This window comes from Elephantulus edwardii, unplaced genomic scaffold (assembly GCF_000299155.1).
Source record: "Elephantulus edwardii isolate Elephantulus edwardi_28Jun2011 unplaced genomic scaffold, EleEdw1.0 scaffold00362, whole genome shotgun sequence".
In the NCBI taxonomy this organism is placed as follows: Eukaryota; Metazoa; Chordata; class Mammalia; order Macroscelidea; family Macroscelididae; genus Elephantulus; species Elephantulus edwardii.
This window is the reverse complement of record NW_006400112.1, coordinates 1,344,146-1,359,005: the sequence shown is the minus strand read 5'-3', so window position 1 is coordinate 1,359,005 and position 14,860 is coordinate 1,344,146. Positions and strand designations below refer to the sequence as shown.

The 14,860-nt window shown below is 38.2% G+C and overlaps 1 protein-coding gene and 1 pseudogene across 1 annotated transcript in view; one reads left to right on the top strand and one right to left on the bottom strand.

Annotated features, from left to right (window-relative positions):
• Nucleotides 1-14,860, bottom strand: part of ULK2 (unc-51 like autophagy activating kinase 2) — a 233,569-nt gene that overhangs the window by 166,823 nt on the left and 51,886 nt on the right. Inside the window, exons 11-12 of the mRNA XM_006902052.1 lie at nucleotides 940-987; nucleotides 347-435 (exon numbers count right to left, since the gene is read on the bottom strand). Of these exons, the coding sequence (XP_006902114.1) occupies nucleotides 347-435; nucleotides 940-987 (137 nt within the window). The remainder of the gene's footprint in view (nucleotides 1-346; nucleotides 436-939; nucleotides 988-14,860) is intronic.
• LOC102866873 lies at nucleotides 2,438-3,008 on the top strand (annotated as a pseudogene).

Here is a 14,860-nt window from a genome sequence, read left to right as displayed (position 1 = left end):
ACAAAGGAACATTTCCTATCCATGCATCTCTACCAAGTGTTATTATTAATAATACTAGTATTATTGCCAAATTACACAGGGCACAAAAAAGATAGTAATGTGATACTGACTGATGAAAGGAAAATGGCCCAAATGATGGGACACTTCTTGTCAAAGCATACAAAGGTAAACAAGAGCCGAGGTTCAAAAACTAGGCTCATTTGACCTAATGGTTAAATAATATTTTCTCTTAGCTCAAGTGCTCTTTCAAAACATTATACTGAAAAGAATTAACTTGGAGGCTCCAACTGTGAATAGATATATAAACACTAATGCAGAAATTCTTTTTCATGGAAGTAGAACTTACTGGTGGTGAGGAAAACCGGCAAGATGGAGAGGTGGCACAAGAGCTTCCAGTGACAGAACCACCACACACAGGTACTGAAACTGGACAAGCTAGAGGGAGAATCCACAGAGAGAGGTTGGAGCATGCTGCAGTTATATGGCTCTTTCTACACAAAAACTTGTCCTAACAACTACGTCTCTATGTTGAACAAAAACTAGCATTCATCTGCTGCTACAAGGAAACTTTTGCAAGTCAGACCCAAACTAAATGACCATAATTTTCCAGGTCTCATAAATTTTCCACATTTGATGACGTGAATTTTCCACTTTCTTACTGCTTTTTTTTTTAAAGGACTTTTTTATTCCTTCTCTGACAGGTTTAGTTTCTACTGTATTACAACTCCCATGATTAAAACTGAAAGCACAACAATTACTAAAAGACTTTTACCTTGGATTTGGGAAGTAAAATGAAATTTAGTAAATATCAGTATCTAGGAAAAGGTCAATGAAACCTTGAAGAGTACAATGAAGATTAATTTCACCATTCAATATACTTAAATATTGTTTAGGTTTGCATCTACTCTTTAAGTGAAAATGCCAACATTAAGTACTTACATTTTTTAACTGGAACTTGCTCCAGAAAAGGATGACTAAAAAATGTTTCTGTAATGAAAAGTGAGAATATAACCATTAACTGATTTTTAACTAACAGATGAATTAACTAAAAATATTAAATGAAAAGATCCTGCAACTATATTCATTTCTTTATACAGTCTACATTTCTGTTAAATGTAAGCATGTATTAAACATTTTTCATCAACGAAAGACCTGAACACTTGTATAACTTTCATTGTTCTCCAAGTTCACAGAGTTTCCAGAGGCAAACTATTTTGGAAGTGGATGCCACTCCTGCTTCCAAGCTTGTTTTAATTGAGGAGCTCCATTATCACATTTGACACATCATTGTCACAGTGTTTAGCATCACAGTAACCATGAGTTACCTCTGTACAGCAAATGGACAGACCTGTGCTACACTACTTAGAAGAATGTTTGACCAAAAGCAATTAAAACCAGCCTGATGACTGCATAGTTATTATAGTAATTGAGATTTGCAAAACTATACTCAAGAATTTTGATCTCTTAGTTTATAAAATTTTATACTAAGAATCTAAAAGGAAACAGTAAAATAAAAAAAGAAATCTTAAAAGCAGATATCAAGAAAATAGGAAATAATGAAAATAACTGTTTTTATAAAAACTTGAATAAAATTGACAACTACCTCAATTACCCAAGGGGGGGAGGAAGAGGTATAAATTGCTAATATTATTTGGAATAAAAAGTTTGTAACTACAGCTCTCAGAGACAATAAAAGAGGAGGGTATAAAAATGTTTATGGCTATAATTTGACAATATAAAAAAATGGGCAAAAATTTTAAATACAAATTGTGAAAGTTGCCTCAAGAAAGACAAAATATTAATATCTCACTATATCTGTCTTCTTATATAAAAGATTCCCATAAAGAAAATGCTGAGGCCAAATGAACTCACAGGTGAATATGATCACATATTAAATATTAAATCCTACATATACACAACAGAAGTCACTTTGAAGATTAACCAAAATTGACTAGAACAGTACATGAACAGTGAAATGCCAGAAATACAATGATACAAGGGGTACTCATTGCTGATGGCAGATGGATCTTGGCTGAAAGTAGAGTATACCAGATGTCTATTTGTATTTCATTCACTATTCAAAGGCATTTTACTGTGTGGATCACAACAAATTGTGGCTAACATTAAGAAGAATGGGAATCCCAGAAAACTTGATTGTGTGCATGGGAAACCCACACGTAGACCAAGAAGTGGTTGTCCACATCCAGCAAAAGAAAACTGCATGGTTCAAAATCAAGAAAGAAATGCATCAGGGATTTCTCCATACCTCATCAACCATTTGAGAGGCTGAACCTGAAAAATAATGTAGATCTGGATTGGCAATCACATGCGTTACACAAATTGAAGACCATGTGTTTGCTGCAGAAGGTCAATGACTGCAGCCTTCAATATGGATTGAATCTTAACATCAATAAAACAATGATCTAGCATTGGAAAGATGGTGGAGGAAGAGCCAAGGAAAACTATCCCACTGGTTCCAGAAAATCTCCTGAAATAGGAAGGTTTATCAGGCCCTCAAAGCAACTCAGGCCAAGCACACACTTTTAGAAAAGCAGCAGCAGAGGAAAGGGAAAGGGCTCAGGTTCGGGCAACTAGAATCATTTCTAATTGATTTTTGGTGACAGCAACACGACAAAGTACACATCAAACGACTAAAAGTGAAACTTCATGCCTTGGAAGCACCAGATGAACATTCCTTGGCCTTTGCGGTGTGCATCCTGAGGATTAATGAGATGAGTCATCTGGTGTGGAGGATTACTGCACGACTCTACCTGAAGAAGATTTTCAGTGGTGTCTGTCAAAGTGACCCCTGTAACTCTAAAAATGATGCGTACAGTGAAGCCTTATGTGACATGGGGGTTTCCAAATCTGAAGTCTGTTCAGGGACTCATCTTGAAACATGGATAAGCCAAGGTCAAGAATAAGACCATCCCACTGACAGACAACACAGTGACTGAGGAGCACCTGGGAAAGTTTGGTGTCATTTGCTTGGAAGACCTCATTCATGAAACTGTCTTCCCTGGGAAGTATTTCCAGGAGGTCTCATAGTTTTTGTACCCCTTCCATCTTTCAGGGGCCTGTCATGCTACCAAGAATAAGGTGGCCTTTTTCAAGGAGATGGGCTCACCTGGCTATCATGGTGAAAGCACCAGTCAACTCATTCAGCTGCTGAACCAGACCCAGAATATCTTGAAAGCACAATGCACTGGAGGAATGTATTGCTATTTTCTGACTTGTCATCAAGAATCTTCAGAGATTATGTCTGCTTTGCCTCTTAAAACCAGAGGGGAAAGGATAGTGGGTGCTGTGCATGACTGAAGCCCTGTCTCAAGGAAGAACTCCCACGTATTTTCCATGTGCTCACTACCTCCTCTGAAAGGAGCAGAGGACCCACCATTGCTACTAAGGAAGGACTTCTGCTTTGTCCCATCTTTTGCGCAGAGATTTAATGTTGGTGAATAAGCAAGACCCCTGCAGCAACGGACCAAATCCAGGGAGTCAGACCAAAACCTGGGGGTTTTGATGGCCATGTTTATAAATAACTTGAAAAACAGTACCTAGAAAAAAAAAAGAAACACAATAATCCTCACCATTAGGCCAATAAGCAACATCATGATAGATGAAGAAAAGATTGAAACAGTTAACCAAGTCAGCCTGCTTGGATCTACAAGCAACTCTTGGCACCAGCAGTCAGAAAACCAAAAGATGAGTTGCGTTGGGATAACCAGCTGTCAAGGATCTTCCCAGAGCATTAAAGAGCAACAATGTCAGTCTAGAGACTAAGGTGCACCTGATCCAGGCCATAGTCTTCTCTATTGCCTTCTATGCATCTGAGAACTGGACTATAAAAGAGGATGACAGAAGATGAATTGATGCCTTTGAGTTGTAGTGCTAGAGACTCAAACATACCATGGATTACCAAAAGAACAAACAGATCTGTCCTGAAGAGGGTGAAACCAGGCTGCTCCTTGGAGGTAAGGATTTGAAGTTCCATCTCACATATTGTCAAGAAGACACCAATCTTTGGAAAATGACATCATGTTTGGAATGGCAGAGTGTCAGCGCAAAAGAGGAAGACACTGGATGAGATGGACTGACAAGGGCTGTGGCAATGGGGTCAGGTGAGTCAGAGACAGTGAAGTTGGTTCAGGAAAAGTGAAGGTTCAGAGTTTTTGTTCACAGGGTCACTATGAATCATAATCAATTCAACATTACATAATTAAAGCAATAATAAAAGACATACACTTTAAAAAAATACAAAAAAGACATCCCAACTTGTTTTATGAGGAACTGATACCAAGCTCAAAGATACAGTAAAAAACTGTAGACAATTGTTCCTCCTGAATGTTGTTGTGGTTAGGTCCGACTTAGCTGGCTGGTTCATCTAATCCTCTGTTGTGAATATTCAATATGTCAAATAAATGCTTCAGATGGTCTATAAATTCAAGAAAAATATACTCAAGGTAAAACCTTGGCACTTGTGGATATATTTTAACTTTCTTCTACTTGAACCTTAACTTGCAGATGAGTATCTGATGGAGTCTGTTTGACAGTTGGCACCTGTCTTTTTCTTCACTGAGGATACTGAACTTCCCTATTGTCTCTTTCCACAGATGTAGATTACTGTGTATCCCTATCCAATCAAGTTGATGAATACAGTATACTTTATACTGTTGATAAAATTATTTCTAACAAGTTATCTTACAAAATTCTATCATAAAATCTCATGTATCATTTCTATCACCAAGGTAACATTTTTCAGCTAGCAATCCTTTTTCTTCCAATCCTGATGCCATATTCTTCATTACACAGTCCAGCTTCCCTGATGACTTGCTCAACAGACACACTAAACAGGTACAGTGAAACAATAAAACATTGACACACATATGTCCTAATTTTAAACTATGTAGTATTCCTGTGTTCTGTTTGAATGACTGCTTATTGGCTTCTGTATAGATTCCACATGAGCACAATTAAGTACTCTAGAATTCGCATTCTTCTACATGTCATCCATAATACATCATGATCCACAAAGATAAATGCCTTTGCACAGTCAATAAAAAATGAGTAAACATCTTTCTGGTAGTCTCCGCTCTCAGTCAAGATCCACTTGACATCAGCAATGATATATCCCTTGTTCCACACCAATTCTGAATGTGATCCTTTCTCAATAATATTTAACAAATTATTGAATATCCCATGGATTTCCAAAAGAATAATGTCTTGGAAAAAGCGCAGCAAGAGTGTTACTTAGGAGCAAGAGTAGTGTGACTTTATTGCACATATTCTGGAGGAGAGCCAAGTACTTGAAGAAAGATTTCAAGGTTGGAAAAATAGAAGGTCAGTGAAGAAGAGAAAGATCCTCAAAGAGAAGGATTGACACAGTGACTGGAATGGACTTGAGAACAACAGACATTATGAGGATGATGCAGAATTAGGAAAAGTTTCAATCTGTTGTACACACAGTCACTATGAATCAGAATAAACTAAGAACTTAAGAACAACAATCCTTCCTTTCCAACTTTTTTTATATTAATCACAACTCACTATTAATAATACATCTTGATCACATGGTTGATCAGTTTCAGACTGCAGAACTTGGTAAAAGTCGTCCACCTCTTAATTTTTAGCATTAGTGGCTGATGTGTGAATTTAAGAATAATCATATTATCTGGTCTTCCTTATAAGCACACAGATATTTATCAATTAAAACCCTGATTTAGGGTAGAATTTTCCTGAATATAGACCTAATTTTTTAATCAGAATTTATTAATTAATGTCAAAGAATCCAGGACTGTGTAAAAAAATTACACATTGTTATTGTTGTTAGGTGCCTGTGAATTGAGTACAACTCAGAGACCTATGAACAACATATCTGCACTCTGTACTATCCTGTGCCATCTCCCTCATCTCTGACATATTGTTATAATTTCTATGTCAATCCATCTGGTTGAGGGTCTTCATCTATTTTGCTAACCCACCACCTTTTGAAGCATGATGCCTCTTTCCTCCTAACAATGTGCCTGAAATATGTGAGAGGACCACTCTAGCTGAACCTTTTCCAAGACACATTTGCTTGTTCTTTTGAAAGTCCATGGGATATTTGGTACTCTCCTCCAACACCACAACTCAAAGTCACTGATGCCTCTTCTATCAACCTTATTCTTTCAAGCTCTCAGAAGCATAGCAGGTTACTTTAAAAAAAAAAACATGGTTTGAGTCAGATGCACTCTGGTCTTTAAAATTACACCACTGTTCTTCAGGACTTTGAAGGCGTCCCTGACAACAGGCTTTCCCAATTCATCTCTGACCACCTGGCACAAAGAGTCTTGATTGTGGATCCAATTAAGATGAAATCACTGACAACTTCAATCTTTTCTCCATCTATCAAAATGTTGCTTATAGATCCAGTTGTGAGGATTTTTGTCTTCTTGATGTTGAAATGCAATTCATATTGAAGGCTGCAGTCTTTGATCTTCTGCAGCAAGTACTTCAGGTACCCTACTTTGAGAAAGCAAGGTGGTGTCATCTGCAACAGCAGGCTCTTAAAGAGTCTTTTTTCAATCCTAAAGCCACATTACTCTTCATAAAGTTCAGCTCCTTAAATGATCTGCTCAGCATACAAACTAATTAGATATGGAGAAAGGACACAGTAACCTTTCTTGATTTTAAACTATGCAGTGTTTCCTTGCTCTGTTCAAATGGCAGCTTCTTGGTCTGTTTCATATGAACATACCTAAGTTTTCAAGAATTCCCCTTCTTCTCAATGGTAGCCACAGCTTGTTGTGATCCATACAGTCAAATTCCTTTGCACAGTCAATAAAACACAAATAGACATTCTTTTGGTATTCTCTACTTATAGTCAATATCCAACTGAAATCAGCAATAACTCACCTTGAACTTCTGGAAGTTCCCTCTCAATGTACTTTTCTAACCATTTTTGGATTATCTTCAGCCAAATTTGGTTGCACCTGATATTAAAGATGTTGTTCAATAATTTCCACATTCTACTGGCTCTTCTTTCTTGAGAATGGGAACAAATATGGATCTCTTTCAGTCAGCTAGCCAAGTTGCCATCTTTCAAATTTCCTGGCACAACGTGATGAGTCCGTCTAGAACAGCATTTGTTACTTGAAACATGTCAATTGCTATCTCATGAATTCCTAGAGTCTTATTTTTTGCCAATAACTTTAATGCAGCCTGCACTTCTTCCCTCATAATACTGGCTCTTTATCATATGCTATTTTTTAATATAAATTATTTTATACTGGTTTACTTGCAAAGTTCATATACACTGATCTTCACACCAGATATTTCCCATTTCTTTAATCTATCCCTCTCTCACACCACCAAATTGTGTGACCCTAACCCACCCCGCGGCCCTTCCTCACCCCTCTGCACCCCCTATCCTCTTAGATCCTCATACACAGTTTACTAGTTAGTTATCTATTTCTATGATAATGGTCTTATATAGTATTTGTCTTTATGGGTCTGATTTAGTTCACTTAGCATAATGCTCTCCAGTCCCTCCAAAGCTAGGTAGTGATTTATAAAATCATTGCTCCTGCAGGTTGTGTGTAATATTCCATTGTGTGAATGTAATCTCTCAATCCATTTGTGTTGTTTCCATGTTCTTGCAATAGTGAATAATGCTGCTATGAACATTGTTGTACTAGTCTCTGTTTGAGAAAATCTGCTGTCAGGGACATCTCCAGAGTACTGAGAAGCAACAATGTCAGTCTAGAGACTAAAGTGTGCCTGATTCAGGCCATCATCTTTGTAATTAGTTAGTATGCATCAGAGAGCTGTATAGTGACTAATGGTGACAAAAGAAGAATTAATGTCTTTGAACTATGATGCTGGAGAAGAGCCTTAAATATACAATGAACTGCCAAGAAAACAAACAGGTCTGTCACGGAGAGGATGAAATAAAGTTTCTCCTTGAAGACTAGGATTTTTAAGCTTCATCTCACATGACATTCGTCTTTGGGCGTGTGGTCAGGAGGGAACAATCCTTGGAGAGGGACATCATGCTTGGAAGGGTGGAGGGACAGCACAGGAGACGAAGACCCTGGATGAAATGGATTGATAAAATAATTGGAACAATGAGAGGGTGGGTGTGTCAGAGTCAAATGAGAGGGGCTCAGGATACGGTAGGCTTCAGAGCTGTTGTAATAGAATCACTATGAGTTACAGGTGACTTGATGGCACATAACAACAACAACATGGTAATATGAAGTGTTAGCCTACAAGTAGGCTTTTTTTAGCCATTTCCGTTAGCATGCTCTGGTCTTCAACAACCTTATTGTAGACTCATGGTCTTACAAATCTGCATGGTCTTACAAATCACCAACAGCTGTGGGATTAGGATAAAATAAAAGAGTGTTTCCTACACTGGACAGCAAGACTCGAGGTGAAAAAGGCGTGTGATGGCAAGATCCTGATGACAGGAAGACCATAGTGGTATGGAGACTGTGGCACAGTGTGACCTGGGCTTCTTGCATTTGTGTTGGCCATAATTAAAGGTTTTGTTGATCTTGATGGATGTGTGAAAGATAAGCTGACTTTTAACTGAGCTGAGGCAAAAATTGGTGGATGATCTGGATTTAACTGCTGCAACCAGAGCCTGGACTAACTAAGGAACTATACCTTGGAACTTGTGCTAAAATCTGGACTTGTACTGGGTGATAGTCTTTGCCTCCCCTATTCTCCAACTTTCTTCCCTAATAAACCCCATTCTCAGTACCACAAGTGTGAGTCTGTGAGTCAGCAACAAATAAACGAACCTCTTTCTGTTGGTATGGCTCTAGAAGCAGCATGGGGCTGTGCTATGAGACCATTATTGGCTTTTTTCTCTGGGGCAATGAGGGGCTGTGCTATTCTTAATTCCTCTGGCCCTTTCAGAAAGATGCTCATGGCCCTGTACCCCATTGTCTTGTTTTCTCCTCTTTAGATAAGCATAATAATCTGGTCCAAATGGTTTTGCTGGTGAATTTTATGAAACATTTAAGGAAGATATAACATCAATCTAATACAAACCAGAATTTTTTTTTCCTTTCATTTCAGGATTCATTCATTCATTCTACACATTTTGCTTTATATAATTAACCAATTACAATTTCTGTTCTGTGTATAAATCTTTCCTTCACTCACTCCATTAAGTAGGGTCAGACTCATAGCTGACACTCTAGTGGGTTTTCTGAGGCTGTAAACTAGAGCTGCAAGTGGAATCAAACATCCAAAAAAAAGTCACTTTTGGTTTAGTAGCATGACTCCTTAATAACTAGGACCACATCACCAGGGTCTCCTAAACCATTCCTTATCTTTTTTTAATAGTCACCTCTTAGCATAATTCATTTTATGACAGTTAGTTCTTTTCTTTTTTTTGCAGTTCTTTTCTAGCTAACATATCACTTAGCATAATGCACGTTGTAAAGTGTCTCACAAATTTCTTATCATTTTTTAATGTTACATAATGCTCCATTGTACTGAGGTACCATGGTTTGTTTAACCCTCCATCTTCTGATGGACACTCTATGGGAAGTTTCTATTTCTCTGCTATTATGAATCATGTTCCAATGAACATGAGTATACATATACCTACTCTGTTGTAGCTCTTATTTCTTTGGCATGTACAACCAGAAATGGGATTGCTAAATCCAAAGATATTTCTATTTCCAACTGTCTAAGGAAACATCAACTGTTTTCCATAATGGTTGTACCATTTTACATTTTACATTCCCATTCATAGCTGTATATGGGAGTTTCACTATCTCCACAGTCTCACCAGTATTTGTTATTTGCTGTCTTGCTGAACTTTGCGATTATTGTTGGAATGACATGCTATCTCACTGTTGTTTTGATTTGCATCTCTTTATAGTCTTTATATCTTTTCAATCTATACTGAGAGCAGAACATTTAGGAGACTGCTCTTTATGAGGGGGAATGTGGCATCAGAATTAAGGGGAAAATCATTAACAACAACTTGCGTTATGCAGATGATACAACATTGCTTGCTGAAACTGAAGAGGGCATGTACAGTATTAAATACTGATTGAAGGTCAACATCAAGAAAACAAAGATTCTTATAACTAGGCCAATTGGCAGCACCATGATAGATGGAGAAGAGATTGATATTGTCAACAATTTCACCTTGCTCAGGTTCACAATCAACTCTCTTGGAACCAGCAGCCAGGAAATCAAAAGACAAATTGGATTAGAAAAGTCTGCTGTGAGGGACCTCTCCAGAGTGCTGAATTGCAATGATGTCCATATAGACACTAAGGTGTGCCTAATCAAGGCCATCATCTTCACAACTACTTGCTATGCATCAGAGAGCTGGACAATCACCAATCACTACGAATGATAAAAAAAGAATTGAAGCCTTTGGGTTGAGATGTCTTAGAGAAGAGTAGTGAATATACATAGCATGCACTGCCAAGAGAACAAACAGGTTTGTCCTGGAGATGGTGAAACCAAGCTATTTCTTGGAAGCGAAGATTTTACTGTGGCCATGTTGTCGGGAGGGACCAGTCCTTGGAGAATGATATCACACTTAAAAGGGTAGAGAGACAACACAGGAGAGGAAAATTTTGGATGAGACTGACTGACACAGTGACAGGTGAGTCATAGACAGTGAGATAGGCTCAGAATAGGGCAAAGTTCAGTGCTACTGTGTACAGGATTGCTATGAGTTGCAGGTGACTCAATGATGTATAATTATAACAACAACACAACAATAGCTAATGAGCTTGAGCATTTCCTCATGTATTTACTGACTATCCGAACATCATCTCTGGGGAAGTGTCAATGAGCAATTTTTAACAGGGTTGTTGGTCTCTTTTCGGTTTAGGTGTTAGAGATTTCAATAAATTTTAGAGATAAATCCTTTGTCACATATGTCACTGCCAAGTATTTTTTCCCAATCTCTTTCTACTCTTTTGAAAAGTCTACTGTTACATATCAGAACTTAATTTTTGGGAAGTATGACTAGGGATGACAGACGGAGAATTGATGCCTTTGAGCTGTGATATTGGAGAAGAGTATTGAATATACCATGGACTGCTAAGAAAATGAACAAGTTTGTTCTAGAGAGGGTTAAACCAGGCTGCTCCTTGAAGGCAAGGACTCTGAAGCTTTGTCTGACATATTTTGGACATGTTGCAAGGAGGAACCAATCCTTAGAGAGGGACGTCATGCTTGGGAGTGTGGAGGGACAGCATAGGAGGGGAAGATCCTCTATAAAGTAGATTAATTCAGTGACTGGGGAAAAAAAAATTCAGTGACTGGGGTAATCGGGGTAGGTGTGTCAGAGACAGTGACACTGGCACAGGATGGAGCAGGGTTTAGGGCTCCAACATAGGGTCGCTATGAGTTGCTGGTGACGCGACAGCACATAACAACAAAACAACCTGCTGCATCTATCCATTTGCAAGAAAGATACAACAGAAATTTAAAAGGGAAAATATTAACTGATTTAAAAGGAATTCTGTAAATAATCATAAAATTCTGCTTTTGTGCTTAAAACATGTAAAGATATATAAATGAAAAGAAAGCACAATGGAAGTGGAAGGAAATGGAATTATATCGGGATAAAAATGACACTAGTGAATAATGTGCATTCACTAGAAGAGATGAAGAGTATTTATAAATAATAAATACAGAATAATAATATACAACTCTATAAGCTCCCAGGCTCTTGGGAAGCTCTCCTTGCCAGAAGGAAAGAGCATGGTGGTGGGAGTGCAGGAATCGGAGTCGACTGCTTTTCCGGGAATGTGTTTGATTGACGTGCAGGTTTGCTCTGTCCCTGGAGTGAGGCTAGCCAGCCTGGGCCTAGGGTTTGAACCAGGAGGTGGCCTTAAGCCCAAAGGACCTGAGGGCCAGCGGCCCTCAGCCAGCTTCAAATTGTCTTCCTGTCAAACATTCTTCTAGGTGGTATAGCACTGGTCTGTGCGTTGCTGTACAGAGGTAACTCGTGGTTGCTGTGACGCTGAAGACTGTGACAGTGATGTGCCAATCGTGGTAATCGGTACTCATGGTGGACAGTGTTGGCTGGAGCTTCCCGACTAAATCAAGCCTGGAAGCAGGAGCTGCATCCACTTCCGAAATGGCTTGCCTCCGGAAACTCTATGTACGAACAGTGCTCAGGCTGTTCGTTCATAGGGTTGCTAAGAGTCGTCTATGACTCAACCGCATTAAACAACAACAACAACAACATAAGACATAAGACTGGAATTAATTATGAGCAATAAATATATCACTGCATTATCGTTTTAAGTCCCTTGACAGTACAAATCATGGATGAGCTTGTTTGCTATCCAAAATGTTCCTAATTTAAGTACACTCAGATGTTCCTCAAAATAAAAGCAGGGAGAGATCTACTTCAAATAAACACCCACTGGAAACCCTGTGAAGCACAGCTGGTCTGTGATTCATTAGAGTTCAAAATGAACTGGATTCCATTTGAGAGCAATTAGTAATGCGGGTAAATTACAAAGTTTGTAACACAGGCCTAATGTATTTGAAATAAATAACACAAAAATAGGAGAAAAGAAGGAACTATGTTAAAAAGACAAAGCATATTTCACTGGAATTCAACCAGTATTTATCTGTAGTAGACTGTCTAGAAGACTTAAACTAGAAGACTAAGCTGCATATCGTAAAATTTTAGTGAGTAATGAGTAACTAAAAAGAAAAAAACATTCATTGGTTTTCATATAATTATTCATTTAAATTTTATTTCACTCATGTACACTGCGTATTACACAACCTTTCATTTACTCTGTGCTTCATACATTCATATACATTGTATTTTATAGAATTAATTTCTACTTATCTATTTTTACCTTGAGTTCCCACTAAATATTTCCTATTCCTTTACTGCTCCATCTGTCCTCTAAACTCTATACAATCCCAGAGACTTCCACTCTTTCCCTTTTCCAACCCTCTTCCCCTACTGGACATTTACATACATCTTACCAGTTATCCTTCAATTTCTACAATAATGGTCTTATGCAGTATTTATCCTTATGAGGCTGAGTTAGTCCACTTAGCATAATGCTCTCTAGACTTTGCTATACAGTATTTTAGGAACACATTATTCCTTAGTGCTGCATAGTATTCCACTGTGTAAACATAGCAGTTTCTGGATTCATTCATTTGTTGATGGGAATCTGGGCTGTTTCCATATTCTTGGTACTGTAAATAACACTGCTAAGAATATTAGTATACATATCTCCCTTCATGCCTCAGTTCTAATTCCTAGTAGTGGAATACCTCTTATACAGGATTTCTATGTTCAGCTTTTTGAGGAAACGTCAAACTGTCTTCCAGAGCAGTTGTACCATTTTACATTTCCACCTGCAATACATGAGAGTTCCTATTTCTCCACATCCTCTCCAACATTTATTGCTTGCTGTTCTGTTAAACTTTACTATTGCTATGGGGATAAGATGGTGTCTCATTGTTCTTTTGATAGGCATCTCTCTGACTGCCAGTGACTTTGAGCATTTATTCATGTGTATACCATCCACCTGAATGTCTTCCTTTGTGAAAAGTCTTTTCATGTTTATCATTTTGTTATTTAGCTAGCAAATATAGCATGAAATGCACAACCAGAAAAAGGATCAAATCAACGAATGGGATCTTCTAAACATTAAGACCCTTGTATACATCTAAAACATTTTCCAGTTGGGTAAAAGAAAACCTATAAGCCTGGGAAAAAAAACCATTTGGCAATGGCATCTCAGACAATGGTCTCAAAACAGAAGTTAACAGAATACTATAAGGCCTCCACAAGATTTAAAAAATAAAAATAAAAATATACACACACATATGCATTATATACACACACACATATATAAAAGAATATAAATAGTATATTAGAAATCTATTTAACAAATACAATAAAAACACAAGTTTATATGCTGCTGTTATGTGCCATCAAGATGCCTGCAACTCATGGCGACCCTATATACAACAGCTCTGAAGTCTACTCTGTCCTTAGACAGTCTTAACACACCTACCCCCAATGCCCTAGTTATTCTATCAATCCATCTCAGCTGGGGTCTTCCTCACCTGCACTGTCCCTCCACCCTTCTCCAATGATTAGTCTCTCATAACAAAATGCTCAAAGTATGTCACACAGAGCCTTCTAGGAGAAATTTGGTTTCAACCTCTTCAAGACAGACCTATTTGTTTTCTTTGAAGTCCACGGTATGTTCAAGACTCTTCTCTAGCACCACAAATCAAAGGCATCAGTTCTGCTTCTGTCATCTTTAGTCATTGTCCAGATCTCTGATGCTTAGCAAGTAATTGTAAAAACTATGGCCTAGATCAGGTGCACCTAAGTCTCTAGACTGACATTGTTGCTTCTCAGTTCCATGGAAAGGTCCCTGACAGGAGATTTACCTAATACAATTAATCTTTTCTTTTCCTGACTGCTGATGCCAAGAGTTTATAAAGAGCCAAGCAAGCTCTAACTGTTAACAACCTCAATCTCTTCTCCACCTATTATGATGCTGCCAATTGGCCCAGTGGTGAGAATTTTTGTCTTCCTGATGTTGAGCTTCAATCCATATTGAAGACTCCTGTCCTTGACACTTCAGGTCCTCCTCAGTTTCAGCAAGCAAGATTGTATGTTCTGTAAACATAGGTTGTTGATGAGTCTTCCCCCAATCCTGTTACTACATTCCTCCTCATAAAGCCCAATCTCCCAAATGATCTGTTCTGAATATAGACTGAAAAGGTATGTAAACCTGTCAGGTTGTTGTTTTTGTTGTTATGTGCCGTAGAGTCGCCTGCAACTCATAGCGACCCTATGTACAACAGCCCTAAACTCCGCTCTGTCCTGGGCCAA